At 37.7% G+C, this 22,321-nt stretch overlaps 2 protein-coding genes across 3 annotated transcripts; one reads left to right on the top strand and one right to left on the bottom strand.

The window, feature by feature from the left end:
- Positions 1–544: 544 nt before the first annotated feature.
- Positions 545–14,063, bottom strand: ppil4 (peptidylprolyl isomerase (cyclophilin)-like 4). The gene is made up of 13 exons (XM_042503077.1): positions 13,954–14,063; positions 13,573–13,640; positions 10,803–10,867; positions 10,591–10,708; positions 9,971–10,113; positions 8,984–9,080; positions 8,756–8,872; positions 8,545–8,669; positions 8,282–8,348; positions 6,458–6,569; positions 6,178–6,274; positions 5,878–6,010; positions 545–1,054 (listed from the first exon to the last, which is right to left on the bottom strand). Exons 1-13 carry the CDS (start codon positions 14,021–14,023, stop codon positions 848–850), a joined length of 1,419 nt encoding a protein of 472 aa, XP_042359011.1. The 5' UTR covers positions 14,024–14,063; the 3' UTR covers positions 545–847.
- Positions 14,064–14,079: 16 nt separating this feature from the next.
- On the top strand, positions 14,080–21,867 carry ginm1 (glycoprotein integral membrane 1). Of its 2 annotated transcripts, none has more exons than XM_042503079.1 (8): positions 14,080–14,235; positions 14,378–14,449; positions 15,123–15,222; positions 15,690–15,841; positions 16,011–16,170; positions 16,273–16,502; positions 17,852–18,015; positions 18,143–21,867. In XM_042503079.1, the coding sequence occupies exons 1-8, from the start codon at positions 14,146–14,148 to the stop codon at positions 18,255–18,257; spliced, it is 1,083 nt and encodes a 360-aa protein (XP_042359013.1). In that variant the 5' UTR covers positions 14,080–14,145; the 3' UTR covers positions 18,258–21,867. The 2 variants fall into 2 exon arrangements, with proteins under 2 accessions (XP_042359013.1, XP_042359012.1); XM_042503078.1 differs by having other exon boundaries at positions 15,687–15,841.
- The last annotated feature ends 454 nt before the right edge of the window (positions 21,868–22,321 follow it).

Here is a 22,321-nt window from a genome sequence, read left to right as displayed (position 1 = left end):
GTTATCAAGGAGGGCAGGTATTAAAGTCAAAGATATTTCAAACATCAAATTTTGGTCTGAGATTGCTGAACTGAGACCAAGGCAGGTTTGGAAAATACCCACGGAAATGCTGCAGCATGATGGCAATCTTGTGACTGGGCTTTGTTTAGCAAGTTAAAAATAGATATTGATTTTGTAAATATGGGAGACTCCCAAAGACTGAGATATCTGGTCACATTTGAAAAATACAAATTAGCCAGATATCTGGAGAAAGTCTCGATAACCGAGATAATTTGTAAATGTTTGGTAGTTTCTCATGTAAGCAGTTTATTTGGAATATTGTTTATGTTTAGATTTTAACTCATGTTCCTTTTGAGTTTTTTTTTCTTTTCCACATTTTGTTTTGTACATGGGGACCGGAGGATGGTTGCAGAATAGCGTTGTCTTGTAATGCCATACGGGAAGGACCAAAAAAGGCATGAGAACTAAAAGCAAAAATGATGAATGAATGAATTTTTCCGACTCTGTAGAGTTATTAGTGACTACATTTATTAAACAGAGTGCATCAAAAAGTACAATATTTCCCTTTGAAATGTGGCTAAGCAGAGGTATTAAGTTATAATTGATAAAATTCAAAAGACAAATGTCACATTTGGAAGATTTTTTTTTAATATCCGTATAAAAAAAAGCATTGCTCAAACATTTGTTCTTCAAGACAAAATAACAAAGACCTGATAATCATACAACTTTTTTCCTAAAACTCAAGGTCACGAGATAATAAAGAAAGCCGGTAGTTACGACGGCTTTAATATTGAGATGCCATATTATTCATGTTGAATACAGATGACCTCTCTGTGGCTCCGCTCCCTCACCTGTACCTACTCCTGTCTTTGTCACTGGACTTCTTGGACGAGCTGCTGTGGCTCCTTTCCTTGTGGCTGTAGCCTTTGTCGCGGCTCTCTTTCCCGTGTTTCAGCTGGGACTTGCTGTGTTTGTGGTCCCTGTCTCTGGAGCGGGAACGGGAGCGGGAGCGCTGGCGCCCTGTCTTTCTGTCTCGCCGACTGTCCTCGCTGTCCTGAAAATGTCAGAGAGGATGTGAGAGTGTGAGACAGTAAGGACAAATCTGTAAAAACAGGCAAGTATAGTTGCACTGCAGCCCTCTATTTAGGTTTAACACTGCCTTATTAAAAACAAAGCAAGCGCTTTGGGCAGTTTTGTAAATTACATGGAATAATCTTTAAAATCATAATGTATGGAAGCTCATGAATGCCACATTTATAAAACTTTTCCCCCCCATTAAGTATTTTTCCCCTCAATTATTACTTACTGGTTTCTACATTTTATCATAGATTAAAACTGGTGTAATATAGAGGAACCTCTCTAATTTATAATAGTTAACTCTTTGAAACCTGAATCGACATTACTTTTTTGGTGCATTTAAACACCTTTCACAAGCATTTAAACTTTTAAACCTAAAGCAAATTGGTTTGATTTCTTTCAAAAACATGGGTGAAAAATGCAATGAGAAAAAAATTAATTAGATTTTTTTTTCTTAAAGGCTAGGGAATAATTTCAAAAACTTAATTTATAATTAACAGTCCTGTATTTAAAATTCTGTGCGAGTCATTGTTATTTTTTTAACCCTTTTCCACGCAAAGAAAAAAAAACAAATTTCAACCAAATTTCCATCGACTTTTTGGATCATTTCTTCTTAAGTTGCTCATTGCCTTCCTCCCATGTTTTTTTAAGGCAATCAAGCCAATTTGCTCATAATTCAAAACAAGATATAGTGACACTATAATATTTATGAAAAGAAGTCAGAATTATCATATCATAGTAATCATATTTTGAGTAAAGTGAGCATGTGCAAACTATCAGTGCACTGTGACTATGCAGTTGTTAGTAAGCCACTGCTGCCCACACTTACCACAGCACAAGTTTAGAAATTCAAGCACCGAAAGGGCATGATTCGGGGATGTGTACTTCCTGGAAAAAGTGTTACTTCCTGGAAACAATTCATCTTCAGTGGAAACCTCACAGTGTACTACCTGCTCTTATTGAAAAGAGAGTCTTAGTACCATCATTAATGTGTGAAAAAAACAGCAGTGTTTACTGTGTGTGTGTGTGTGTGTGTCATTTACTGGCTGCTACTGCTTTATATGCTCCTTCCCTGCCTATTACTGAGCACAAGAGCCTGATTACATAATTATGACATAGCATCTCATAATTACAAGCCATTTATATGTATCTTTCAAAACTGGGGATTATACCAGTGTTTCACATGACAAATGGCAGCAGAGATAAATTATGGTTGTACAGACTGCAATCAAAAACATAATAAATACTGGTAAGGCAATATAAATGAGGACAAATGAACATAATATGGCACTGACAAACCGGTGGTGGCTGCGCTACATTCTATGTGATGAAGCAGTCTGGCTGGTTTGTATTACCATATGTGGAAATATGTCAACTTAACCTTAACTTAACCTCATGAGATATGTAAGGGTTGTAGCACCCAATATAATATCTCTAACCTGATAAAAGATTTAATAAAATCCAATAATGCAATAACTCAAGCAGTAACGTAATAAAATGTCATGACTTATATAAACATTGATATGGTGTGTGTGTGTGTAGTGTGTGTATATATATATATATATATATACACACACTACACACACACACACCATATCAATGTTTATATAAGTCATGACATTTTATTACGTTACTGCTTGAGTTATTGCATTATTGGATTTTATTAAATCTAATATATATATATATATATATATATTTAATTTGGTCATAGGAAAACTAGGAAAATGGTTTTGTGTACACTGGCTGTAAATAAATTTGGGAATTTGTTAATATAATATATATATGTGTGTGTGTTAAAAGAAAAAAGTAAGAAAGGGGTAGAGATTTATTAGTTTTTACTTCTACCTAGTCCTTTTCAGGCACTTGTGTTTTTGTTTTGTTTCTATGTATTTTAATTTTAGTTTGAAATAAAGTTATTCATTCATTCAACATGTTATATTAGATTTTTTTAGCGGGGGGTAAAGTAATAGTGAGCGAGCAGCTGGTACGGGTGTGTCATTACTGAGGAAAATGAGTTTTAGTTATTCAGAATGGATTCGTATTTACATATGAGTTTTTTTTGGACAACAACACATCCTACTGTTTCATTTTTATGAAGTCAGTTTATCACATCTTGGAATTTTCTTTTTTTCCATTTTATATCATGAGATTCGACACAATTTTGCTGTTTAAATTAAGACCACAGGTTAATTTCCTCGTTTTAACCCAGTTGTTTTAATGGTGAATTCTTCCTTTCAGATAGCCATGTTTCCCATGTGCCACTGATCTATTTCTATAGGAAGAAGCCGGCTGCACCTTTGCTTGCACACCTTCTTTAATCGCTTTTAGTAACAGAATGCTGTCAGTGGGCGGGGCGCTACAGGCTGACAGATATGTTTTAACGACAACAAGGAAACTCAAAATAATCAGAGGTCAATGTGAAGGGGATAGAAGGATCAAACTTAAGCCACACCAGGCTGCCAGTTAGGTAACTTCTTGCATGTTAACACAGTCCCTGTAAAACAGGCTCAAGTACAGTGACACCTGTCAGCAGGAACAACAGAGGACCAGAGTCCTCTCAAAACATACGGGGTGTGGACAGCACTTTGGTCCCCAAAACAGACCATTTTCATTTTTAGGCTTCCTTACATGTAACAGTAGTATTTTGGATAGATTTTTCTTCTCTCTTTTTTTCTGGTAGTATTGCTGAATAAAGAATATAATGTAGCAAATAACTGTTTCCATGAGCAGAATAAAAGTGAAAATATTATATATATATATATATATATATATATATAATATAATATATATATATATATTGCCATCGTTTTTACATTTTCCATCATGCAATTTGTATTTGTATTATTGCACTTTTTTTGTCATGGCCCCCTTTCAGAAGCTGAAAAAAGTTCATGCAATTCCATGCCACATCTTTTTTTATCAACTATTAACAATAATTGGGAAAGCAACTAATAAAAAAAGGATCCATGCAGAATTGTGGTGACGTAAAAGTCAGCATGATAGCTTCAACAAACTCTTGTTTGTTTTCCCAACATGAGTCACATCCATTTAACTCTGTATTTTCTCTGGTCAGGCGGAACCACTGTGTTAATGATATCGTCTCATCAGGACAGTATCGCAAAAACAATGTTTGAATAATTCAAAGTTACTTTTCAAACAGAGAACTCCCTCTGCCTCAGTTTCCTGTCTGCATCTCTACTGTAAAATATTTCAGAAAGTGCAAGATGCAATGCAAAACCAAAATAAAATTCAGAATTTTAAATATTTAGTTAATTTTGCACTACTTGTCTGGGTAAATGAACTTGAGAGACGGCATGGTGGACTGTGTGTGTGTGTGTGTGTGTGTGTGTGTGTGTGTGTGTGTGTGTGAGCATGCAGGGGCCTGTTGATTCAAAGGCTCAGGTTTACTGAGTTATCAGGAACAGCTCTCTTTGCATCAGTCACTGCTCCAGGTGTCAGCGAGTTACTCAACAATGATCCAGACAAATGAGTAAACCTGCTTCTGGGAAGAAGGCTTTGTTTGTCTGCCTGCGTGTGGACATCCTGGTTACGATTAACCGTGACATTTGCTAATTTCAACTAATGGCGGTACGGTGACAAGGTGTTAAGGATAGCTTCCTGTTGTCTTGATCTGAATTTTAACATCTTTATTTCCTCATTGAAATGCTCTTTTGTTGTGGTTTAATTACAAACTGGGAAAGCCCTAAATATAGAATTCTGCTCCTCCCTAGGTGTTGGACATGTGAGACAGGTTTATTAGTCAGTGCGTTACAGCGACGAGATGGCAGACCTTAGTGTCATACTGAACAGGAATTATCAAGGAAAAATTCTCAAGGAACCTATTACGTGATAAATACCACACGCTTAATATCCAGCACACTTTTAAGCCTTAACACAAAATCATGAATGAGATGTCACCATACACCTGTGCCACCATCACTTCACTCTTTAAGACATAATACGTAACTTCCCCACATTAAAAGGTCTAAAAACAACTACACCAGTGTCCATATATAGTTTTCGGTTGCCCACTCACATTATCCCAAACATTCCAGCCAGTGGCGTCATATTCCCTTTGTGCATGCACCAGGTATTTTTTTTATCCAGTTTTAAGCCTCATTTTTACATGCACTTCTGAATCTTGGTCATTTTTAACTTTATCTCTAACCAGATAAAAGACTTCTTAACCCTCAGATTTCTGAATGGGGAGGCTGTGGCTCAGAGGTAGAGCAGGTTGTCAACCAATCGGAAGATGGGCAGTTTGATCCCCGGCTCCTCCGGTCAACAAGTCAAAGTATCCTTGGGCAACGAACTAAACCCCAAATTCCTGCTGATGCAGCGCCACTGTTGTGTGAGTGCATGTGAGTAGTTACTGAGTAGCAGATGGCACAATGTATGGTAGCCTTGGCAAGCAGTGTGTGAATGTGAGTGTGAATATATAACAGACTGCTGACGGCTGAAGTGAAGAGAAGCTTAATGAAGCCTACATTAACAATTCATATACAGAATGCATACAACCAGAAAGCCCCGATCATGCTGGTGTCCTGAGAAACGTACAAAAAAACGTTTCTTTTTGAGGCATGTGTTATTTATGACGATTTTGCAAAGTAAATGTCATGTAATCCTACTCACAGATTCAGAAAAAAATACTTCTAGATTAGATTCCCTGTAGCATCTAGACTATACCACTTCCATGCAGCTAAAGAAGAACCTGCACTGTAATTTACTCTACCCTTATAATATCACCACAGGGAGAGTCTAGCACAATTTTAAAATACTGTTGCGTTTGCATGTAGATACCTTGTGCTTTTTGGACTTCCTGCTGTCCTCGTCATCTGAATGATGATGGTGCCTCTTCTCCTTGTGTTTCTTCTCAGAGTGCCAATGGCTGGTCGCCTCCTCTTCCTCCTCGATTAGCAGGTCGTATTTGGAACTTTGGAAAAAATTAAAGAAATCTCCACAAAGTTGACAAAGTCGGTGCTGAACGTTTTTTGTGAAATCAATCTGCCACCACAACAGAGACTGCACAAACCAATATGTTATGACATTTAGTGGAAAAACTGGGCGATGAAATGGCAGGTTATTAACACAAAAGGATACTCTTGTTTCGGCTTCACTTGATCTTTGAGAGCCAGTTTGGATCGGTTCTCCATGTCCTTCTCGTACGCTTTGAAGTCATCTTTAGTGTACTTTCCACCTAGGAGACAGACAAGGCTGTGATCACAGCTTATGAAACACCATTTCAGACTTAACTCAAGGTGATGAGGACAAGGACAATGTCTACTGAAACTGGGTTAAGACTGTCAAAATCTGTTCTTCCTTTAGAATAAAAAGAGAAATATTCAAAACATGCAGACCACAGAGGCGTCAGTGCGCATACCTTTGCCTTTCCATTTGATCTTAGCGACTGACTGGCTGAAGTCCACGTGAATCCGGCGATCATCAATGAGCACGTTGTCCATTTTGAAGTAGGCCTTTTCACAGTCTTCTTGCTGGAAACCATTTCCAGAAATTTGTTATCACTTCATAATTCCGTATCACTCCGTGTTTGCTATCAGATATCTAAGAACAAGAGAGCCTTCATTGTCTGTGTATACAAGTGCCAAACCACCGCGTCACCAGGGCAGCCTCTACTTCTTTTCTTTTTTCAGCCTCTTGTCCAACCTGACACACTAGCTAAGAGCAACACATCACCTGCTTTAAATATATGTCTAAATATTGTTTTATATTCTGACATACACTATTGCTCCTCTTGTGGAAAAAACCCTTGGCTGCCACTTATCTATAATATTCATAACACTGTTTTTTTGGTCATTTACAAGGACAATTCATTCAATTTCATAAAGTTGCTTAATTTTATTATTGAATGTCACTAGTAGAAGTCTGAGTAAAAACACATTGTATCTACAACAATACACTCAGCGCCCTCTAATGGTTTAAATGTTGATTACACTCAACCATATCCAGCATTATCATTCACGATACTGTGGCCGAGTGTAATCTCAGGGGTTATCTGCTTTGATTTACAGTTAAAGGTTAAAGGACTAAACACCAGCAGCAAAACCTGCCTGACCAAGTTCACAAGTTCAAACATGGTACATCTACTATGGACCAGCCAACAATGTACCGCAGTTATGGTAAATATAGTCTATTTATAGAACTTTCACATCTCTATAAGAGCACTTCTCTATCATAATGACTCCAGCAGCCCATGTGATGGTTAGCAATGTGTCATAACAAGAACAACAAAAGTTCATGTCCGACTTCAGTTATTCACATCCTGTGGGGGGCTTTCCTCCAGACACTTTCCCTAATACGCCATTCACTAATGACCACTAAGCATCGTAATGCAAAAACCTAAAATATATAACCGTGTCATAGTTCCTGATGTGTGAAAACGACCAAGTGACTTTAAAGGGGACCTCACCTGAACCGGGGAACCGTTTAGGTTTTACATTTTACGTTCTATGCATTTCTAGCACACATCACTACAGCTAGGGTGACATATTGTAAGTCTATGCAATAAAGGTTATTAGTGTCTTGTCAACATACCCTCATTGCACATACTTTAGTAGCTCTACAGTTTGGGCAACACAGTCATTCCCTTTCTTTCAGAGAGTAAAATAAGGAGTTCAATGTCAACAGTGACACGATACATTTAATGAGTACAGGGACATTTTGTAGGTCTCTACACAATGGCATCAAACTGGCAACCTGTGACAACAAAACTCAGTAACTGTGAGTGTAAGTTCTTGTTATTTGTTAATAGAGCCAGGCTATCTCTTTCCCTCTGTTTGTAATCCTAAAGCTAAGCTAGGCTAACCAAATTCTGACTCAAGGGCCGTACTTAACACATGCAATTTATATTGATTTTCTTATGTCACTCTCACTTTAAACACATCCCCACATTCTTATATATTATACTACATATTGTGCATTTAGTGGACACATAGATGGAAGTGTAAGATTCACTTTAAAGGCACTTTTGTAAACAATTTTTGGTTTGTTTTTGTTTTGTCTTTGTGTGTCTGTCTTGTTTATATTTTTATATTTTGTATATATTGCGTAATTTGTATCCTTTTGTATCCTTCTGTTTGTATTGTGTGTGTAACTGTTATATTCTTACTGTAAAAGATAATACAAGAAAACCACAATAAATATATTTTGCAAAAAAAAAAAAAAAGGAGACACGTAAGATGCTCACCTTTTCAAACTCAATAAAAGCGTAACAGAGGGAATCTCCACTTTTCCAGTCTCGGATGATCTCACAGCTACAAACAAGAAGGTGAGAAATGTTTGTTTAAATAAAGTGAAATAAAGTAAAAGTGATAGTTAATCAGGGGTGCAAACTCATCAGGGGCAAAAAAAATGCAAGGGGGGTCTGGAGGCAGTTTCCACATGTACAAATCATTTTTAAACATCCTGACAACGAACCAGTATTATGTAAAAGTCGGAGGTTAGCCTCACCTTTTTATGGTCCCGAAGCGAGAAAAGATGATTTCCAGGTCCTCGTCTGTGGTCACCGGGTTCAGTTTACACACAAACAGGACGTTCTCTGGAGGTTTTACATCTGCATCAGGGAGGTCACCCACCTGTATGACAAGAGAGTGCATTAATGTCTCACACAGCATCTGAGGTATCTGCAGTTGAAGGCTGAGAGCACATTTCTTCCTCTCACCATCTCCAGCAGGATGGCCTGAGTTTTGGCTTCTTTCTCCCTCAACCTCTCCTCCAACTCCTCGGCTCCTTTTCCATCCGTATCGTCGATCACTTCATCCGCTCCGATTCGGCCACTCTGTTCACCCACGGATGAAACAGCTGTAGTTATTTATGCAGAATATGATGTATACAATTTTTCATATTAGGTGAGGGGAAAAAAATGTAAGAATTATCTTCCTGCACTCACATCTAGCTGCTCCTTGGTGGGCTCTGGGGATCGATCGGGCACTGGCAAATCAGGAGGGTCATCAAAAGGGTCTTCCAGGATCACTGTGTGGTTTATCCTGCAGCAAAATGACACTGTCATCTCATGACTGTAAGACTTGATGTTAGCAAAAGTCTGATTATTGTGTTGGTCCAACTACAACTGGACTTTTAAAGTACATGTAAGCATGTAAGTCTGACTGAAATCGGACTAAATCAAATATCTCGAAATCCGACTAACACACCCAGATAATGCCATTGGAAGTTGAGCTACTCTGTCATGTAAACACCTCAGTCAGACTTTAACTGGACACAGCATTCTGCACGGCATTAAAACAAAAGTAAGCACCGACAAGGAACATGTGATTTGTAATTTTGGCTTAAGTGGGGACATTCAACTTGAAAAGGTTGTATTTTTTATTCATTTCTGAATAAAAAAAGTTACAGCCAGCCAGCACCAGAGGTAGTAACAGAGTCAAAATGACGTTTGTATAAACAAGACAGCCGGCAGGAAGGAATCATGAGCAGCATGGGTGTGATGTTTTGATGACGTTATGCATGCGACCAAATGCAAGGAGATTTCAAAAGAAAGCTGACAGCAATTTGCAGCTAACTCAGCGAGGAAGAACAGCGACCGAAAATGTCTGTAAATTGGGAAAACAATGAGGCTCAGGAGCTCCTTACCCTCCAAAGCTGAGGACGGGATCAGCTGCCATACAGCAGGGACGGTAAATGATTGTTATTGCCATGATTATTGTTTAGAAAGTGCTGCCGATGTGTATGTTGTATGCCACACTAGAGGCTGATGCTGTTGTGTTAAACGTCATGCCTGTCAAGCCTCTTTTGTTTCCTCAATGCCGATATACTGTCTAAAATCACACACTGGATCGGTGTTGCCGTTGTTTGGTTCTAAGAAATAATAAATACGACACATAGGATACTACAATACAAGCAGTTTCTCTCAGTTCACCTGATATCTTGAAATGGGACAAAGTCCTCGTCCACAAAGGTCTCGTTGATCTTGGCCAAGATGTCCATGCCTTCTGTCACTTCCCCAAACACAGTATGGACTCCATTCAGGTAGTCCAAGTTCTCACCTGTGGTAATCAGAAACTGAGGACAAGAAAAACAAATTATGCACACCAGATCCTGAAGGAAGATTCTACAGATTTGAGATGATTTATGCTGGAGAATCCATGGGTAAATATAACATAATAGAAACTTTGCAAATGTAAAATATTACTATTTCTATTTTATATCAAAAGGGTTTCTTCAACGACAATACAATATATATATATACAAAATATTTTTAACTTGGCTGATCAAGTAAAACTATTAAACTAGTATAAAGCATTTTGTCTCTTCGGGGCTCCCACAAAATTTCATGGAAGAAAATTTCATGACTTTTCAAGGACCAATACAGTGTTTCCCCTTCCATTTTTTCCAGGCCCAGTGGTACAAAACAAGAAAAACCCTCAACAATACTATCAGAATGGACTACTACCTGTATAAATGTGGAGTACTTTAATCTGTCAGGTAGAAATGTCTATCAGAATGGACTGCTACTGGTACAAACGTGGAGCAGGTCACCTGTGAACCATGCTGCTCGTTTCCATTGTTCACCATGGACACCATCCCCTTCTTCCGGTGTTTGATGCGTGGCGTTTTCTCTGCGTCAAAAAAGCGGGCCTGGTCTCCGTACAGTTTGCTAATCACAAACACACACACACGAGAGAAAATTAGTCACAGCGTTCAACTTGCGGTGTCAAAAAAAGTCAACAGTGGTGATAAAGATGACCAACCTATAGACAGATTCCCCACCACGCCCCGTCCCAGTGGGATCTCCAGTCTGCACAATGAAGTCTCTCTGAGGAGAAGACCAACAGTGTTACTGCTGACGAACATGATGTCCAGCAGGACAGATAAATTGGGAGACCACAGCATGTTCACAAGAGCCTGATTTTTACCAGAAGACACTGTTCATGTCACTTTTTGAGACAATACTGTCTGCTGCTGTGTTTACTTTATGTATTTATCACAGTTAAATTACAAAAAAAACAACCCAAAAACAAATGTTCATATGTTTAAAGATCTTACACTGGAACAGATTTTTAATGTAAATTTTTTTAATAATAAGATTATGAGGGGAGATGATAGACAAAACAATATTTAGAAATCTACCCTGCTGTCATTCAAAATCAATCCAAGTCGTAGGCACTATGTGGCGGGAAAGACTTGCCATCACTTCTCACAAAAAAAGAGTAAATAACTTGTGTATAAAAGACACTTATTGTAAGGCCGATGCAGCTTCTACACAGGCCAAAAGTAACTGTGTTTGCAGACATGAATCTCTGTTTAATTTGAAATGATGTGTAAAACTGCATGACTGCTGATTATTACTGTGGTTGTTCTGCAATTAACAATTTAGCTTACTTGACTCCCATTGTCACCATAATATCAGATGCAACTGTGTTTTTACAATATTGAAATATGGAGTGTTGCAGGCATTGAATGTTTGCTTATATCCAGGATTTGTTCTTATTTTTTGATTACCCACAGATTTTTGTGATTCACCAATATTTTCTTATTTTTACTTTTCTCTTAGGTAAAAGTAAATTTTTCGAGTGGTCCAGAGCACTTGTACCAATTTAAGAGAAAAACATCACACTTTCACAGTCCACAAAGTGTTGTCCAACAGAAGGAAAAGTTTTATATCTGAGGAACATTTTAAAAATGCACTAATACCATGTAATCAAATGTAGATAATGTTTTAGAGAAAATTTTAATGCCTGGATTATTAAATTTCAGGGGTAAACAAAAACTCCTATACTCAATACATTTACTCAAGTACTGTACTTTACTACAAATATGAGGTTACTTAAATATCTTAATCTCAGGCCAATTTTCAATTCTACCTCACGACACTTCAGAGGGAAATTTGTACTTTTTCTTCCACTACTTTTATTGGATAACTACTTAGCAAATTAAGATGAAAATTAATTGATTTTTTTTCTCTGTGTCTCTTGTTTTGTTGCTTTGTGTGTTTTTGCAGTCATTGTGCATCTTTTTGTGTTTTGTCTCTGTTGTAATTGTGTTTGTCCTTGTGGTAGTTCTGTGTCTCCTTGCAGTGTTTTGCCTCCTTGAAGTTTTTTTTTGTCTTTTTTCCTGTTTGTTTTGTGTCTCTTTGTGATTGTTTTGGCCCTTTTTTCTGTAGTTATTATCGCTTTGCAGCTCCTTTGCATGTCTTGTCGGTCTTTATGTTTGGGTTGACTGACATTGGTTCTTCAGGGCTGATAACGATACTGATTGTCAGTTCTCAATGAGACTGATAACTGATACTTGGAACCAATATACATTTACAATAAAAATGAAAATATTTTTGGAAATTTTGAATTCAGAATATGACAAACTTCAACACAAAACTTTGTTTAAATGACTTCAGCAAAAGTTTGATCAAACTGGAACCTTTCAACATCACATACAGTTCGTTCCCAGCAACTTTTTTATAGAGTTTACTAAAATTTAAATTAAAACATGAAGACAAATATATCCCTGAGGTTTTACAAAGTAAAAGTTCCTCCCATGTTGAGACTTTTTTTTATTTGATTTTTTATTTTTTTTGAACATGTAAAAAACTTTCTCTGCATGTATTGCAGCCTGCCTTCCCTGGTGCTGACTGAAGGTAATACACACTTTTTCATTAATTAGTTTGACTAGCAATGATTAAAATAAAATGCAGATACAGATAATCTGCAAAATGCCAAATACTGGCCCTGGTATTCAGCCAGACCGATAATCTGCCAACCCTTGTCTTTTTGTGTCTCTTTTCCCACCAAATAAGCTCTGGTTCTTGAGCTGGTTCAGTTCAGGACTCTTGAAACGTTGGTATTATCAAGCAAACTGGCACACTTTTCTGCCAGTTTTGATCATAATCAACACAGGGCATTGCCAAATGCATCACAGAAGTAAACAGCACTATCAATATGGTGGACTGAAATGTTTACCTGTGAAATTTTATTATGTTATTACAAATATACTTTTATTTTAAAAAAAACAACATGTGGTGACCATCTATTAATGCGACAACTACACACTTTTTCCCCAATAACTTCTTACTTTATGTCTTTAATGTTGCCTTCTTAATTCTGTCTTTCTAACCTTTATTGCACAAACATGACACATTCGCTGATGATTCACATTACATGTCAAAGAAAGAGCTGCTGTTTTTGGTTCCAGCGAGGAGCCAACTTTTTAGGTCCCAGACCAATTTATTTTGGGGTTTGAAAGTAGGTGCAGAAAGCAGAGCAGAGCCCATTCAATGATGGTGCAAAAGGGCCTTTTGTTATCATTTTGAGTGTCTTTCTGGTCAGTACGTGTAAACTCATTTTGCAGGTGACCATGACCTCAGAAAGTTAGCTTAATTTATTCCACTGACCTAAAAAGTAAACTTTTAAAAACTGGCCTCCAACTATATCGCCCTCTTCAGGTGTATTGAGTAAAGACTCATTTAGGTCAGCTGAGACTGAATAAAAGTGTAGTTAGAGAAGTTTACAAGCAAGCACTGAGTTTTACCTGGACATTGTGGATGAGGCAGTAGTTGTAGTATTTTATCTTGCATAGTTTCAGAAAGTTCAGGCAAGCTGCAAACACAAGGGCACGGTGGTTAAACAGACAGCACTTAACTTAAACATTAGCAAACCCTCAATAACACTTCACGTCTGTTTAGCGTACATAAATTAAGGCCAAATTACGCGCGTGTCGCTTTATTCCAGTTGTTGCCCATTCAACGTTAAATCTCTACGTAAAATAATCAAATGACTAAGACGCAAACAAGCTAACAGCCTTAGCTAGCAACCTGTTATTCTGTGCTCCAGCTTGTTTGTGGCTTTCTCAACTCGACAAATAGTTCGTCAAATGTGCTGTCGTTATGTGCAAATGCATCAGTTTTCTTACTTTTCGGTCTTTCTTCTGTGAACAAGTCAATAACAATATCGCCAAGCGTCGTTTCAAGGAGCACCGCCATGCTGACTATACTGATCTCGCGAGAAGAGGATTTGGAAATTCCATGCGCGTGCGCAGTTTACATGTCTTTCTCAATGTTTTTGTGTTAGCTCTCCTGCTACTGGAAAGTAAAGTCCTCACAAAATGGGAACGGCAGGTGCAGCACTTTGTGTTATATGTCTCCTTTTTGCTTCAGTAACGCGCACAGAGTCGGCGCAGAGGCAGCTGAACACGGTGAGATGTCAGCCACAGTAAATATTAAGCTAACCTGATAATGATAGCATAGCGTTAGCTTACCGAGCGTAGGCTAGGTATGACTGGCAGTCATGTTGTTATTCTGTGTTTTCTTTAATCTTTTAAACATTGATCTCCATAGGAAAACATCTTGATTAACGTCACAGCGGGGACACTGGCGGACACACAGTTGCAGGGGTCCAACAACTTGCAGGTAAAAACTAAAAGCCAATTTACTAAATCAGTGGTTTTTAAGGCTGGGCTATATCTCGATATTACACCGATATCGTGATATAAGATAAGTTGTCGTCTTAGATTTTGGATATTGTAATTTGTAGCTATTGTCTTTTCTTTGTTTAAATGCTAAAATACAGTAAAGTGATGTAATTTTCTGAATCAGACTGTTTTGTCCACTTAGGCATTATATGTATGTTACTTGTGATCATTTATCAAAAATCTGATTGTGTAAACATTTAGTAGAAACACCAGCAGTCAGCCCTAAAATATTGTTGCAATAGTGATAAAGGGGTATTTGGTCAAAAAATGTCTGGTAGATTCTAAAATCTAGCAGCCACTCAATAGACTACCATCATTTTTGCTTGTTTGTTTGGTTTTTTGTTTGTTTGTTTTTTTAGCCTGGTGAGTGAAGCAAATTTAGCAGCTGCTTGCATATTTATGAGCATTTGGCTGATGCTAACTTCTAACCCTGAAATATATGTTAAATATTCCCCATTTTTATGGGAGCCCACTGGGACTCCCTCAAGGACCCCTCGAGTTTCCCAGACTCCTGGTTGAGAATCAACTGTATAAGCAAATTGGCTTATCAAGGTACTGAGGTAGCTCAACAAATCAGCCAAACCTTAATGTTGTTATTTTTTTCCTTTCAGATCAATTTAAACATATCGGTGGGCGAAGAGCAGGTGCTGGTCAATGACATCCCAGTAGAGCTGTCGGGGGTCACCAGGTTCAACTGTCAGGCACTTCTCTGTGAGTTTTCCCTCACATTACTTCGGTGTTCACCAGTTAGGAGCAATTCATTTATGTACTAAATCATTACGGAAGAAAGTAGTAATGTAACCCATGAGAAAGTAAATTTTTTTGCCTGTTAGAAATGAATTATTTTTACAATAAATATGGGATGTCTTCAAATTGTCGAACGCATTTAATTTACAATGTTAGGTCATTAAAAAGCAATTATGGTTTGGGATTTTACTTGAGAAGTGACTTGATATTTAAAGGTCCAGTGCGTAGAATTTACGGGGATGAGTTGGCAGAAATTGAATATAATACAATAAGTTTGTTGTCTTTAGTGTATAATCGCCTTAATATAAGAATCATTTGGTGTTCGTTACCTTACAATGAGACGTTTATATCTATAAGGGGAGCGTGAACTGACAGCACGTCCTTAAATTGTAGAAGAAATGTCATGTAAATGAATCATATTTTTCCAGTAGACAGCATCAATGGGAGCAGTGAGTTTGAATCTGGGGACTTGGTGTCCACTGTCACCCGGGTGATGGTGAGCCAGAACCGGCTGTACAGCGACTCAGAGGAGGTGGTGGCCCTGCAGGTGTTCAGTGAAGTCATAGAGATGGAAGGCAAAGAGGTAAATATCTCTTACGACAATTGGAGAGGATACATCCAGAGAACACCTTTGTTTTCTTACCTGAGAACATATGATAGCTTTTCAGAACTGATCAAATACAGTAATACTGTATTGTGTAAAACATGATTTGGAATACTGATTTCACACCCTTTTTGTTTGTATCATTCAGGTCCAGCAGCCTGACATGTGTGAGGTGAAAATACTGATGAGCCCAGATTTCCAGAAGCTGGCTCAGTTCACCAACATCTACCCCATCGGACACAGTGAGATCTTCAGGGTTCCCCGGGAGAACGACGTGGTTGTCACAGATCCACCAAATCCTAGAAAAGGTATGAAAACATTGTGTTTTTAATTATCCTCATTATCATTATGCAGGTAATCTATAGCAGTCCAGTTTGGTGTGTCAACTTCCTCACATTTTTAAAAATCAGATGAGGAACAGCTGATCTCCCAGACCACCAGCCAGTACCCCCTGAAGCACACAGAGACCACCCAGGAGGAGACTGCAGCTCCGGGAAAGCTCCCAGAGACTCCGCTCCGCATGGACCCCGACCTGCTCTATGATGTCAGATACGATGATGAATTTGATGACAGAGAGCCGAGCCAGCCGGATCAGATTCAGATGGAAACGCCGCCCAAAGAATATATATCATCTTACTCAGTGAGTCAAGTCTGATGCTGGACTGAGCTGATGACACAGTCTGTACGGCCTTTTTTATCATTATGCCACATTTATAGACATCTGTCATCCCTAGCTACACTGTCAAATCTGACATGTTGATCTGACTTCAAATAATAACAGAGACCGATTGCCCTGAAAAAGTAAGGTAAATATAACTATAAATCTTAATGTATGTTTACTGTTGATCTAAGTGCTAAGTTTTCTTGAAATTTAGCTGTGTTTACTTAATTTTTGTGAAGTTGTTGCAATTTAAAAATTAAAAGTGAAATTACCTTGTTCTTTCTAAGTGTTAGCGACTTAAGTAAACCAGGTTAGTCTGACTGAACTTGATCATCAAAAAGAAAATGTTTCCAATGCTGAGGTTAGCAGATCCGCGAGCTCTGTTTTTTGAACATGTTTAGGAATATATAAATATGATTGACTAATATGCAACCAGCAGATTACAGGTTAACTGAAGGTGCTAAAACATAGAAATACTGTTTTAATTAAACTTGTCATTTTTAAGTTGCAACAACTCTACAAAATTGAGTAAATGTTACTCAGTTTCTTTAAACATGGGGGGAAGACAATGACCAACTTGGCAAGAAATGTCCCACAATTTGCACAAAAAATGGAAAAAAGGTGGCAAAGCAAATGACCTGAAAATTAGTTTCTAAAAAGGGGGAGACAATTAATAAAAACAAATCATAGAAAACTATCCCAAAAAACTATGGAAAAATGTCCAGAAAACAGCGTTTTGGGTAATTCTCTTGTTTGTTTTTTACTTTCCTTTTTTTGTTGTAGCTTATTTTCAAGTAATTTCCGTGTAACCTTTTACCAATTTCTTGTCGTGTTGTAAAGTCATTAGGTTGCTAGTTGCCTTCTTCCCATGTTTTTGAAAGAACTCAAACCAGTTTGCTCAGGTTTCAAAGGGTTAAATAATGACATCATAATAAATAAAACACTGGGTTATTAAATAAGTAACTAAATAAATAAATAGATGAGGTGAGCAGTGCCGAATGTAAACTGTAAAAGTCCTAAAAATGTTTTAAAGAAATTAAGTAAACTTAACAATTAGATATAAAGTGCGTTTAAATTAAGATTAATAGTTAGATTTACTTACTTTTTTTTCAAGGCAGTCAGTTTCTCAGTTTTATTTTAAGTGAAGTTAGCTTGTCAGATTTTATGGTGTAGCAAACACAGCACATAGTATTCCAGTGAGAATGCCGTTTATGACGGAAATCTCCGCCTATATGCTCGGTATAGATCACCCTCCTATAACATGTAGTAGTAACAGAGCCTTATACCAGCAGGAAATGCTCATGTCTCTGTGTCCATCCTCTCGTCAGGCCATGTGTCAGTGGGTGGAGAAAGTGAGGGATCGTCTGAGGCGCTTCAGCTCCGAGTCACTGCCTCTTTTCTTCCTGGTCATGTGGGTGGTGGTGATCGGCGTCGTTGGCTCGGCGGTCATCGTGAAGATCTTAGACATGTTCTTCCCAACTTGTGAACACAAGTGAGTTTCTTTCAGCGAACAAATAGTCTATCTAGAAGACATACTTAGCCGTGTCATTCGTGACCAGCTGACCTCTCATACCTAAATAAATTCAAAAATGAATCGTTTCATTATTTTTCATTCACAGGCACATTTTTCACCTAAATCCCGTCACTCTCATGCCGGAGGATGAGAAGCACACTCTGCTGGAGAACGTAGAAATAGAGGCAGAAGAAGAAGATGAAGAAGAAAAGAAGCCTTGAGTGAGGATTGATTCGGCCAGCTCCTTAATTTTCAGTTTGTTCTTATTCGTTCTTTAACCTTCTTTTACGGTGTTACAAATTTTCAGCATGGCCTGGTTTTGTCGCTAGTTTATATTTCAATACGTGAACAAGTTGTTTTTGTTTTCACTTCAGTTTCGCCCTTAAAGCACAACAGTCATGGAGCAGAAGGTGGTTTACAGATCCCATATTGATGAAAATCCGTTTGTGGTTTTATGCTAGTCCTGCTCAAATTTAGTCACATGATTAAAATGGGGGGAAAAAAGTGAGGGATCCACAGTGCCGAGTCTCAGCTGTGAAGGCAGTGAGAGCTTCCAGATCTAATGACCTGCGTCCCTGCAATCAGCTCCTTGTTGCACAGAAAGTTAAACTCTTTGCTCCTGAGGTTGGTCAAACAGAGTTTGGGAAAGACATATTCATCAAGTCAAAAATGACTATAATTTGTTACTTGCCTTTTAAAGTAACTATGTAACAAGTCACGTTTTCCTTGAAACGACTTGTGTTCTTATGCTTTACGCACTTCCAAAACGTCTTAGTAATGTAGCCCATAATCCAAATTTCTGGTCATAGTCATCTTACAGTGTAAAGCAGGAAGCAAGTGTCCTACAGATCCATAAGTAGGCATGGGATGAAATAAAAAATGTTATTTCATGATACTATCCTTATAATCATCGCACTAAATATGCTTAAAGCTCGAAAAATGGCAGCAAAACATACTGGAATCACTTATGTTTTTACTGCATCGCAGACACATCTGTTTTAAGTTAAAAAAAAAAAAAAAACAATCTTTAAAAGCCAGAGTTTTCAACTAGTTAAAATAGGATTTTATCTTTTGATATGAAATATACCAAATGATTTCGATTGTTTGTGTTTTTTTGAGTTTGGTGTATATTACCCATTGACCTGTATGTTTTTTTAGAGGCCAATTCCAGTACAGATCATTACTAACCAAGGGGAATGATAACTGATATTTGGAACCGATATATATTTGCAGTTAAAATGAAAGTCTTAGTGTTAATAGAAAAAATGACTTTTTTTGTTGTCAAAAATATATGTATCCCTTTGTATCATTCTGTGTCCCCTCTCTAAATTCAGAGGTTTTTGTATTTTCACGAACGCTGCACAGATGGCAATCAGATCAGATCGATGAATGAAAGAAGCAGCTGCTGCAAGTGGATGCAAACTTTTAGACCCAGCAGAATTAACGGTTCAGTTTCACTTACAATGCGCCTGAAGTTCTGCTGCTCCGTCTGTGTCTAGAGTACACTCTGCGCTCCAAGAGGTGCAATGCATAACACAATAGTATATTTATAGTATATTTAACAGCGCTCCTCATAAACAGTCCTTTTCCATAAATAGAAAATCTGTTTGTGGTGCCAGACGTAGTCGTGGTGGGCCGCCTCAAATAAATGAATGTGTGGGAAACCCTGCTATTAGTCCTGTCACTAGTCAATCAGATCGAGCTGTAGGCGGGACATTGAGTGCAGTTACAGAGTGGCGACTGCAGACAGAGACAGGCAGCTGCCTCAGAGCCAAAGAAGAGCATTTTTAAATGGTTATCAGATGAAAAAAAAAATACAGACTCTGATCATAAAAATATTAAATATTGAACCTGATAACCAACCAGGCTGATAATCAGTCAATCCTTGGTGCGTATTCAGCCTTTTTTTTTTCCAGTCTCTTTTCTTGTTGACTGCCCACAGTCTCTTTGGGTGCCGCTGGAGACAATAATCCCAATTATCTTGGTAATGGAAATTATCAACAATAAACCTATTGCGAGTGCTTTTTTTAAATCTTGATTTGCGATAAAATCGTATATGGTCCCATCCTTATCTACAAGATCTATAAAAAGTCGTTTTTGGGTTGTTTTTTTTTTTAGTTCATTGTTATATAGTAAATAGTTCAAGAATTGGGGAGACATTCTTATGGGGTTATTTAGCCATACTTTGTCAAATAGCTAGACTACATATTATATCTTGTTTGTTTAATATGTAATAATTATGTGCAAGACTATCCATGGATTCTTTCATCCAACTCTGAACAAAACATAGTGTAGACGAGACGTCTTGACAGTGCTCAGAAACTATTGCAGGCTTAGATTAGACAACAAGCAGATAGAAGTATTGTAGGTTCAGCTAATGAATACAAACAAACTGAACACTTTAGGGGCTGCATTCGATGATTTCGAGTCTTTATGTTCACTGAGAAGACTTTCTATATGTAGCAGTTCTGTACAGGTCACACTTTTTTCTTGCACACTGTTTTTGCTCCAAAGTTATACCCCGCTCCTGAAAAACAAATGTGAAGGCAACCAATGCACTATAAGTCTATTCAGTATATTTATAATATGAGACAAGCAATGGCACCTTTCTGTCATCCTCTAAGTGGAGACGATAAAGAACCCTTAAAGCCATTTTATTTGAATCCATTGTCATAGATTCAGATATAAATGAGGTCTTATTTAATCCAAAAGGAAAAAGACGCAGATCTTGTGTTTGCACATTCAAACCTTTTTAAACTCTGAATGTCACTACTGAAAAAAAAAACACCTTTTTTGGGCCCGCTGCCCGTTATTGAGGCTCAGATATTGATTGTCTTTCTTCACAGTGCCTCTGTGACTACCTTTGGGACTAAGTCAGTTAAGAGGGGATTATTTTTGATTTCTTTGATTTTTGTTTGTGGTTTCCTGTAACTAATAATGGAGAATGTAAGTGTTTGAATTGTCTATGCATTAAGAAGACAAACCACTGCTGTGACAGGACTGATGTAAGAGACTGTGTGCACAAAGACTTGACCACAAAAGACAACGTGTAAATGATTGTTAATGGAAATAATCTGCACTTAAGTTTTGAATTTTGGAGTGAAAACTGGACTGCATGGATGTTTTTTACTTTTCTTTTTGTTTGGTTTGTAAATCTTACAGTTGATGGGCAAGACTGACTTACGTGATAAATCTTTTGGATATCACTCCCAATGTTTCACTCGGCTGTGTGTGAGGGACCAAGCAGGTGGGCACAAGGCGAAAAAAAAAAAGGTATAAAGAACGGTTATGTGAATCCAAACTTCAACAAATCAAAAAAGTATTTCAACATGGTTTTTGTGTTATTTGTGTTTATTTAAAACAGCGTGTGCACCTCAGAACAGCTGAGGTGGTGATTTTGTCTCCCCGAGGTTCAGTTACTCTACAGGATGCATGATGTACTGCCTTAGCAAAAGGTGCATGTGTAGTCTAGCTAGTGAATGCAGTTTGCTGTTCTTTCAGCAAGTTAAACATTAAAACTAGGGAGCAGCATGATGACTCAAAACAGCTCAACCTGTATTGGATTCAGCCTCAAAATTCCAAATTAAGTCGATGCAAACAAAGTGCTGTAGATGACACTACATTATCCTTTAAGGCACGCAATATGCCAGGCATGAATTCAGATGTGTTTCTGAAGAATAAAACAACAGAAATATATTTTGATTTGCTCTTTGTTTAAATGGTGGTAGACCCATGTGTTATGATTTTGAGACATTTGTGTGCATAAACTGTATGAATTACAGCTGGACTGTGTATTTGGGTCTGCTGATTAAATGCTTTTATGACCACCAAGCGTTTGTCTCGTGTGATAATTGTGGTTGTGCAGAAAGCCAAAAACAACTCTTTGAGTGTTGAAACTTTTTTGAATAGGTGCCAGATGAGATCATGTGAAAATACCTGGGGGCCTTTAAGTGGTGGCCCTTGTTATTGACTTGATGGGGTTTTTTTTGTGTGTGGAATTACAGATGGAGAAGCAACAAGTACCAACTCAGTTTAATATTTGAAAAAGAAAAAAGTTAGTCGAGGCTCATATTGACAGAGCAAGTGCTCAGCTATTGTTAACTAAAAACCTTGGTTGAACTAATAAATGCAAATGCATTCTTTTTTTTTTTTTTTTAAATAGCCATTACATTTGGCAAACAGCAAAGTTTAGCTTATTTGGGACTTGAAACTCAAAGTTTAGGACGTGGGACCTGTCAGTCTTGACTGAAAATAACTTGTGACTTGAGTGCAAAGACATGATACG

Source organism: Plectropomus leopardus, chromosome 16 (assembly GCF_008729295.1).
Source record: "Plectropomus leopardus isolate mb chromosome 16, YSFRI_Pleo_2.0, whole genome shotgun sequence".
Taxonomy (NCBI): Eukaryota; Metazoa; Chordata; class Actinopteri; order Perciformes; family Serranidae; genus Plectropomus; species Plectropomus leopardus.
This window is presented reverse-complemented; position numbering and strand designations above follow the sequence as displayed.